Below are 10,066 nucleotides of genomic sequence, written 5' to 3'. Positions count from 1 at the left end.
AAGCACGTGCTGTTAGAATATAAGCGTTATCTGCAGAGACTGATTCCTAACTGGCAAGCTAAGTACTGTTTCAGACCTGCTGGGATGAGATCTCGGTAGCTCCCCAGCCCTTTAAGTGGAACAAATTGTGAGACTGAGGTTGCGTGTCGACTGTTGACCGCTCTCATCCTACAGCAAACAGTTTCCCTTTCTTTGGAAATCATTCTTCCAGTTTCCCTCAGTTGCACTACTTTCTCTGGGTTTGTGTAACCACATTTCTGGAGCAGGCCTGTGCATGAACAGTTTGTGACTCTTAAATCTGGAGATGGGTAATATCACTCTAGAAGATTCACAGCAGAGAAGATAGGAAACATCTGAAATAACCCGCTTTGGTGTTATGCAGGTTGACTGCAGGTATTTACACTATCGTACTACGTGTGATGGCAGCATAAATGGCAACAGCTTGGAACTGGCATAGAGGAAGCCTGAATAACGTGTGCAATCTTACCAAAAAAAGCCTCATCTTCATACTCTTTATCTTAGGTTTGAGGATGTTTCTCAAGATTGGGTTTGTTTCTTGCCATGATGCCCATCCATCTCTCAGCATAGTTGGTTTTTTTTCCCCTTATGCAGTGTCTCCACAGGATAACTTTCAGGCTGGTTTGGGATTGAGAGTGCTCATACTCAGCTAGTCAGGCAATATTTCTGCTGCATGATTTTGCTGATGGTCATTAAGGATCAAGAGTTCCTGAGCTTGCTAATTCTCTTCTACCTCTAGGAGCTTAGATTTTTAAGTGCAACTAATTCCCCAGCTGAGATATTATTGTCTTCTAAGTGCTCATTAAAGTAAGGATTAGGAGAACCGATCTTGGCAGTTACTTTCTCTTAGTCAAGACTGAAGCAAGTTGCTATGACATAGTGTATTTTATGAGGAAAGGAGCCTTTAACTCTGCTTCAAAGTGATTTGTAGTGGCATCCATCAGTAGGGGATCCTATTTAATCTTGCTCTGATGTGTCAATACATGTATTTTTCTTAGATGATACAGTAAAAGGAAGGATCGAAAGGCTTAGTATGGTGTATAATCAGAGTCATGTAGGTGCTCACTCGCCGTGTCATTTGTGAGACAGCCCGGCACCCTAAAGAAAATGGCAGGTTATTCACACTAGACTTCTCATTGTTCTAATGAAGTGCTTTGTAGTACAGTGCTAATGCGGAGAATTAGGAGTTCAGATAAAACCCCTGCAATACAAAAACCGTTCAGAGCTCTTGTGCTCACCAGTGGAAATGCATAGAGTAACGGAAGTGCTAGCCTGTGTAATTGCATCACTGCAAGTTAGATGAATGAGAAAGCAGGCATCTAACGAACCTGCTAATGTGTTCTCTGTTGGAGGGTACCAGAAAAAAAAAAAAAAGGAAAAAACTATTAATGCCTGACTAGGACCATTATTCATATGTAGGGCATCGTATCAAAAGGCTTTCTCGGTATTGTGATTAGCTGTGGGATGTGCTTACAGTACCCTTGTCTGAACTCAGTTATTCAACTGTTAAAGATGATAGTGCAGGTGAGAAACAGCTTTGCTCTCAGGCAGCATCTCAGCCCAGAGCTGTCTGGACCAAGCCACTGCAAGGCTTCCAGCAGGGCTAGGAAAACTTGGAAGATTCAGGATCTGTTTTGTTTGTCCATTGGTCCCTGAACTGTAGCTCACATAACAGTGCTTTTTACAGAAGGGAATAGTCATCAGGCACTGCATAAACATACTGTATTATACTCACCAATATGATACAGGATTTTAAGGACTTGTACCAGTTTAACCAAAACTAGAGGGATTTCTGAAAGCTCTTAATTCAGAAGGGTATGTCTGAGAAGCAGGGTCAGAGCTGAATTCATCTCCTAGTTGGAAGGGGTGTTTGTAAAAGGGCTGTCTTTAATCTGCTGTTCTACGTTCCTCATCAGACTACTTATTTCTCCCCCACCAGCAGTGCCAGCCAGCCCGCAGAGTACTCCTGCCAAGGCCTTCACAGCGGGCAGCCCATGCATTTCCTCGCCACGGATGGCTGCCTGTGCTCCCATTTATTCTGGAGACCTTCCCCTGTCTACAAACACTCCGACGGGCGCTCTCAAAACCCAGGCAGCCTCAGCCTGCACCCCAGCCAAGCAGAGTGGAGCCAGCCCATGCGCTTCTCCCAAGCTGATCCCTTCCTCCAAAATGTCCATTAAACATTGGGTTACAAGGACTCCTTGCTCTTCTCCTCCAGAAGTGGGGAAAAAGGCTTCTTCTCCTAGAAAAGCCCTGGCAGAAGTCACCCAAGGTCTCCTGGAAGCTGCTACCCCTCCTAAAGCCCCACATTTGCAGTTGGAAAAGCGCGCCAAGAGACGGCTTGACTGCAGCAAGGAGGATAATGTGGGGCAGAAGTGTCTGCAGGCCTGTAGCTGTGTCACTGAACTGGACCACGCGGCTAAGAAATCCAAGCTGAATTTATGTCACTTGGCTGCAGACCAAAAAGCTTGTGATGAAGGCTCTCTCAGCCTGGCTGAGTTGGATAACGACCGTGAAGGCTCCAGCCACAGCCCAAAAGAGCCTTCCTTTCCTGGAAGCCGTATTAATCCATTGGGCATTCAAACTCCCCCCCATCTTTTCAGATCTCTGTGTGGGAAAGACACTGAGGTAGTCGATAAAGAGAATAGTTCACCTGAAAGAAAAAATTGGTTGTCTGCTCTGGGAGAGAAGCTACGGACTGGCAGAGCTGGCAGCCAGAGCGCCTCAAACAGCCCCCCGTCATCTTGCAGTCCCGGTGCCAAACGACAAGAGGCTGTGGCAGTGGCCTCTTCGCCAAAAACTGTAAGTAGGCTGCTCGGTACCAGTGGTGATGAAAGAAGTTATCCTGGCTGCCACGCGCCTGTTGTTTGTTCTCTCCTGCTCAGGCATTCAAAGAATTATCTGATCCCTTTGATCATGGACAAAAGCGATGGTTTCTGGCCTAATAAGCCAGATACATTGATGCTGTTATCTACGAATCCCCTCTGTGCAGGAACAGTTTTTAGGATGGTGGTGTCCCTCGTTTTAAGGGGACTTTGGGCTCACAGGAGCTCAGAGATCCTTGCAGTCCCCAGCGGGAGGTTCGAAGGATGTAGCTGTCATGTGAAATACAGCTCTGCTCTAAGAAGCACAGTAATGACAGCACCTTTCCTGGCAGATCTGCTGTTTTTGTGTTCACCGTCACATCTGCCTGTTTATGTTACTGGAAAGCCACTTCAGCATTGGAAGAAAGAGCTAAATTCTATTGCCCAGGTAGCAAAAGAATTCGTTACCCATGTTAAAACCGTGGGGCTAAATAATGCCTTCAGTTCCTTCAGTTGAAAACTAGCAGAAAGCAAAGGAATTGTAAAAGAGTCAGGGGCAGAATTTGACCTACATAATCCTACTTTTGATGTACAGTAAGCCTGGCACAGAGCTCATCCAAGGATCGGAAAGTTAAGCTTGTAAAGCAGCTAAAAAAGTTGTCATGAGGGCGTGAGAGTTTAACATGCAAACTGAGAAATGATAATTACGTTTTTTTAAACAAACCAAACTTGGCTCATTTCGGAAGCTGGACTCCAAGTCCTACAGTGTCTTTGAGAGAGTCTTATTTCAGTGAATGTTAGGTAAATTTTTGGTAAATATTAGGTAAATCAAAGTTTAGTTGTACTCTCAGTTGAATATCTGATGCTAGAATTTGTTGCCATCATTAAGGCTTGTTTTGGTATCTTCATTTCTTACACGATTTCACCTCTCCTATCACTTCTGTCAGACGTGAAGCAGGCAAACCACGACTCCTTAGGTTATGCATAGCAGCTGAACTCTTCATATTGGGGTTGTACCAGGAAATCTTGGTTATAGGAAACCTACAACTACGAATGCTGTACGTGTTTAAACGCAACATAGAAACATTTGCGCTGGAGAGAGATTACTATGGAACGATGACCTTTCCTGCCCAGTAAGCTCTAGCTCGGATTTCGGGATGCTCCTGTGCTGTGCTCAAACCCTGAGGAGGTGTCTGGAATAGCAGCAGCATTCGTTGATCTGCTGCTACACCTTGGGTAGCTGCAGCTCTTTCCTGCTGTAGGGAAGCTGAAACCGCTGCCAGGCTGCCTTTCTTACGGCAGCAAGACAACCCTAGGTTATAGCCAATGTTTCCTGTGGTACTAAGCCTCTTAACTGTGAGGCAAACAGATTACAGTAAAGAACCTTTCATTTACTAACTTAGCTGGGGAGCTAAACAAACTGGAGCAATGATGGAGGCGAGACTTTTAAGACTGCTGCAGCATTTGAACTGTTAACCTAGAAACATTTATTGTTGGGTTCGCTTTTTTTTTTCCTTCCTAGGCTGCCACCACTTCAGTTTCCATGAGGAAGATCTGCACATACTTCCACAGAAAGCCACAGAATGACTGAAATGGCATCAGCAGTCGCACCTGATGGATGTTGACGCTGGTATCAAGACCAGATTTAGCAACACCGGCAACAACGCGCTGGGATTACACAGTTTGTTGTCGGACAGTCATAAACTTGGGGGTTTACTTTTCTCTTTTTAAAGCTATCAGCAGTTGAAGTCACCTGAGTGTGGTAAATCTACCCAAATACTTACTCGTGGTCTTTAACTGACTTCGGATGGTGGATCTTTTTATAAAGAAAACCAGAATTTTTACATGGCAACTGTTAACAGTCCAAAGACAGCAACAGCTCTGCTGCGCATTGTTGACAGGTGCATATAGCTTGTCAGTTTATGTTACTAATCTGCCACTGAAACTTCCTCTGCTTAAGAATAATGTGTAAATGATTACGCCCTACTGAAAAGCAAGTGCTGGAATGTGTGTAGAGAAAATTACTGGAGGTGGGTAGGAGCCCCTTCGTGCTGAATGGCGTTTCTGCAGTTACTCCTTTAGTAATGCAATGACTGCTGCTTCCAGCAGGGAAGTTATGAATGTGTTAAGTAAACATAAAAGACTTTTAAACACCCTTTGTCCATCCAATGGTGATTATAGTCTAAGAGGAGACAAGTATAATAAAGTACATAATGCCTCTCGCCATCCCCTTTCTTCTCCCGGACTAAAAACTTCTGTATTTGCTCTTAGCTGGTGGTGCATTAGAAAAACCTGTTTGATCTATCCCAAATAGGCATCCCATAATAGCAGGTTGTTCAGTCACCTCTTACAGACCGAGCCTGTAGCAAAGGCATTAATAACTGCTTTTATCATACCTTCCTAACACTTTTGTAATCCAGTGTCTGTAAAATAATAGCGTGTGAACTGGGGAAGGGGCACTGGACAGTTTAGAAGGCACTTGACAGCGTTTACATATTGATATTAATCACTTTGCCATTGAAAGTCGTCACTGGTGCTGATAGAACGAGGACACTGAAATGAGGTCACCGTCCTGCTCGTTACTGGTACTGATTCCTCAGTCGTGCTTTCCCCAGGCAGAGCTTGCAGAAGATCCATGTCTTAGGTTGGAGCATTGGCTCTGTCGTCTGGTCTAATAGTTCCTATGAACTTAAAAAAACCCACCAAACCAAACCTCTGAATCCCTGTTAAGTTTTTCTACTGCAAAAGAATTGAGGTATTTGAAGGGGATGTGATCCAACTAATTCATGTTTTCCATCTGAAATTTTCACATCTACTTTACTGTGCTATTGAATTGTACTGAAAGGAATTAGAGGGAAACATGCTGGTTTGTATTTCATGTTATAGACTGTATTTTGCAAGGAAATAAATGACTTGAGAGAAAGTGGCTTTTGTGAAAGATCTCTTACAGCTACAAAGTGAAAGTAACTGTGTACTGTGCTCTTTTAAAATAAGAAAAGTACTCCTCATCAAGATTCATCTTCTAGCAGGAGCGCTCAGGTACGTATAAGGGCCAGAACAACTTCCTTCCGCTTACTGAATCTCAGGCCGTCATCCCGTCACTTGGAGGAGGTGCCATTAGGGAAGTGGGAAAGGTAATGTAGGCGGTTTTTATATTTCTTATTTTTAAAAAATGGATTTTTAAAAATTGGTTCTCTGAATAGATGTAGTATCTCGGGCAAAGCAGGAATATAGAAAAAGCTGTAGTTTAATTTTAACCTACCTCTGGATTTTGAGGTAGATAGAAGTAGTAGAAACATAACCTAAAATAAGTAGGTTTGGGATTGGATTCTGTCTGAATTTTAATTATCAGAGCAACTGTGTTGGGTACAACCTGCCTTGCCTACAGCTGGTTTTTCACGCAGGATTCTTCCATGCAGTTTGTAAATAACAGGTTGTAGAATAAGGAGATGGGGACCCCATGGAAGCACATGAGAGTTGTCAGACATTTCAACAACAGGATTTCATGTTCCTTCGCTTCTTCCACAATGTTTTCCTCCTCCAGAAATGTTCTGCAGCCAAGCCTTTATCTCCTGTATCTTGTAGATGGCTACCTAGAGATGATTTACGCTAATGGGTTACCATGTGGATGCGTGTGGGGATGTGAGATTTTTCTCCTTTCAAATAGTACCTGTTTAGTGGAACAACTTATTTTATGGACCACTAGGCATAATTTCTTTCGTCTTAGGCTGATGTCAACCTGGTTCAGAGCCTAGGAGAATTAACTGAAACTCATTGTCTTCTATGTCCAACTGCCTTGACCTTATTGTGATAAAATCATGATTGCAAAAGCATAGAATTGCTGATACAAATCACATGTGAAGTGGTTTAAGGTAACCAGTGTGTCCTTACCTGAGACACTTGCTCAACTAAGCATTCAAAGAACTGATCTCTTGTTCGGCACCAGCAGCTATAGCTCTGAATGCCCTTTTCTTGTAGAGGATTTACAGGAACTCTGTACTCCACGTTTTATAATCACATTAAGCCCTTTGAGGTGTTATTCCCAAATCCTGTGTATATATGTAAATCCTACCATATATATCTGCAGGTTGTGCGGTGCAGCTGATAATGCTTCCTGATGTCTTCGTCCTCGGTGTTTACCCTGTGATTGCCAGGTGGGATCTGGGAACGACCATGGCAGTTTATGACTGTACTATTCCCGTGGTTGTTACCCCTGCTTTGTTGGAAGTTGAGCAGACAACCAGATTAGATTAACAGTGGTTTGACAGTGAAAAAACCCCAAATTTAATTGCCTCAGTTCCCTGACTCGGCAGCTAAACCATCGAGGGGACAAAAGTGAGGGTGTGGGGACAGCATTGCCACTGCGGAGGCTGTTCTGTCAAACTTCTCTTCACGTGTAGGGTCTGTAGCTTCTCATCGGCCAGGGAGCGCTAAAGTCTGCCTTTGGCACCGGCGTTTCTGCAGCCGTTGAACGTGGCTAACATCTGCTGGCTCTCGCCTTTGCGTGTCCACACCATCCCGCGAGCTGCCCTGCAGAGGTTAAAGAAAAGCAGACTGCTGAGGCACTGAGAAGTGTTCTAGGGGCTATCCGTGCATGGTACAGAATTCCTTACCAAGTTCTGTTTAGAAATATTTGCTTTCTAGCCAGGGATTTGCCAAAAGCATTTGGTAGCTGGTAAGAGGTAGCGCCGTATTCAAGGGTGCATCCAGAATGCCTCTTAAAGAGGTTCCTCAAGGTCAAATATTAAGAGTTTTTCATAGCCAATGCTAGTTTGGCAGTAAAAAGGAAATAGTGTTCATCTTCAGGTCCATTACAATCAGATTTCATCCTTTCCCTCCTGAAGCTGACCTAAACAGTTTTTTAAGTGAGTGGAAATTATCACCCTCTGTTTCTCTACATAGAAAAACAGAACCCAAGGGCTGGCATTTTTCCTTTCTGTGATTTGTGTATGGTCCCATCGACAATAAATAAAATACATTCTGCTACTTTAGAGTGTCCGTGTGTCCTCCTTCAAAGGTCAGCTTTGACCATAACCAAGTGCTTTCCATCTGCGCTGCACTGAATGCCAAATATAATGGAAAGCAAAGATGAGGAGAAAGCAAACATGAAGGAGCCCATACGTAATTTCTTTTAAAATGACTTATGAAACATTTCATGAAACTTGTTTTATAGAATTATGCACAATGATACGAGGACAGCATGAACCCAGAAGGACAAAGGCAAAATTATAATCAAGGATTATCTTACATTTTTAAACCTGTCTGGTTTGTGTCTTTTTAAAATCAGAATAAGTAACTTTCCATCTTAATTTGTGCATTATGGAAAAATTCCAGGGACTAGCAGTACAACTAGATTACAACTGGAAGACCCATTACTCCAGGTTTGTGCAACTAAACATAGTCTTAAAGAGCAGAAAAGACAATGTAAAATGAAGTCCATATACACAGTCTTAATAATTTCCGCATGGTATCTTTACCTCTGTTTGTGCTACAGCAGTTCTTATTTTGAAGTCGTTCAGTTTTGAGATAAAGGCTTCGAGTGATAACAGGTCCATTACAGTTGTACATAAACTATTCTAGAGGTGAAATACAGTGAAGAGAGTCTGTGACTGACTTAATGTTTCGAATTTCTTTAGCTTTGCCTTTATCTGTTAGCTCAGATTATTCACTTTTTGGTCTGGGTTAAAGACATTTCTACCACTATAAAACTTTTAACCAACATGTAGGAAGCCCAAACATGAGACCGAATCACACGTTGTTCTCTTTCTTGAGCTAGAGAGATTCTACATGTGAAACCCAAAATATTTCTTAGGCTTGAGTAAAACCCCTAAGGAAGCCCTTCATTCCTTTGCACTAAGGCGCCACAGTGGTAGCTCCACTTTTATCAATACATGGCTGCTCTGGGTCTTGCCTGCACCTCGAGGACTCCCATTTATGATTTACGTCTCCCCTCTTGCCTAAAGACTGGCTGAATCATTAGTAAAATATCTCCAACCATCCACTTCTGTACCGCGCCTGCATTTTTTTTATTTGGGTTATAAATTATGTAATTTCCTGTTCGCTTCCCAAGTGTGCTCTCACCTCATGTTGTTGTGAGCATGGCAGAGGAGGAGATGGACGCAAATCCAAGCAGCAAAGACTAAGCCGACCTGGTAGAACTGATCATTCCTACATCAACTTACCTACAACTGCGACAAAACTTCAGAATGCTCTTGTTTGGCTGGGGTTTATCCTTCTAGTGGTAACATCGTTATGATAAAAGTCTCGGTTTATCGTTCTATTCCTGTTCTTGCCAAAGGTGTTAAGTATCCGAAATCCAGACTAATAATAGTCCGTGGGGCTGTGAAGGCAGTTCCACCACACGCTGCAGCGACAGCAGAGTGGGCTGTGTTGACAGGAGTTCAGCAGACACTGTCGGAGTGTTTACTGAATTATTCAGTGTCACCATTATTTTTGTTCTGCTAATTTTCATGGATTCACTGATGGAGGAAGTGAGAGTGTGTATACTGTGAGATCGAGAGATCCATCGGACTCTTGAAAATAACATGCATCTGCCATAAATGTGATGAGCTCTGATTTGCTTGAATAGACTCTGATTCGCTGCAGGTAACTGACGGCAAGGGGGTTATGTGAAAATCGGAGGTGTTCCATCATAAGGAATCAGCTTTTTGTACATCTGTCATTGTTTCAAGAGGCAGGACTGGAGGGATGATGAGAAAGATGATGTTTGCAGAAGTTAGAAAGGGAAAAAATTATCAGTTTAAGAATAAAAGAACAAAGCGTATTGCATAAGACATGCAAACAAAAGGAGAAACTAATACTTACCAAATTGTTATATACTTAGAAAAAAGAGCAGAGCTCATGAGGCCCATGGTGCAGCTTCACACCACGCTCCTATCGAGACAGTCTGTTTTTTCCTCTGTGCAATGGGACAGTTGGCCATGCGGCCAGTTCACCCCCACTGGAAGTGGGTCTGAGTCTGGAGGTTGCTCCCGATCGTTCTGTGTGTGCGCACTCTTCTTCCAGCTGGTCCGATTTAACCTCATCCACCCTGGAAAGAAGTCAGTTTTGACAGAGTATTAAGAGCAACCAGAATAAGGTTTTCTTGTTTCAGAACAAGCCTGGTTTTGCACGGGGTTGTTCAGAAACAGCTGTTCTGAGGTCACAGCTCTGCAGTAACGCCACCATGTAGGCGACCCTTCAAGAAAGAGACGCGAGATTGCTGGGTGAGCGGTACTACATAA

At 43.3% G+C, this 10,066-nt stretch overlaps 1 protein-coding gene across 1 annotated transcript in view; it reads left to right on the top strand.

Annotated features, from left to right (window-relative positions):
• DTL (denticleless E3 ubiquitin protein ligase homolog (Drosophila)) overlaps window positions 1-4,413 on the top strand; it is a 19,647-nt gene extending 15,234 nt beyond the window's left edge. The window contains exons 13-14 of the mRNA XM_010133806.1: window positions 1,958-2,820; window positions 4,345-4,413. Of these exons, the coding sequence (XP_010132108.1) occupies window positions 1,958-2,820; window positions 4,345-4,413 (932 nt within the window). The remainder of the gene's footprint in view (window positions 1-1,957; window positions 2,821-4,344) is intronic.
• The last annotated feature ends 5,653 nt before the right edge of the window (window positions 4,414-10,066 follow it).

This window comes from Buceros rhinoceros, unplaced genomic scaffold (assembly GCF_000710305.1).
Source record: "Buceros rhinoceros silvestris isolate BGI_N320 unplaced genomic scaffold, ASM71030v1 scaffold19693, whole genome shotgun sequence".
NCBI classification, from domain to species: domain Eukaryota; kingdom Metazoa; phylum Chordata; class Aves; order Bucerotiformes; family Bucerotidae; genus Buceros; species Buceros rhinoceros.
Note: the sequence above shows the minus strand (reverse complement) of the source record. Positions and strands in the feature narration are given on the sequence as shown.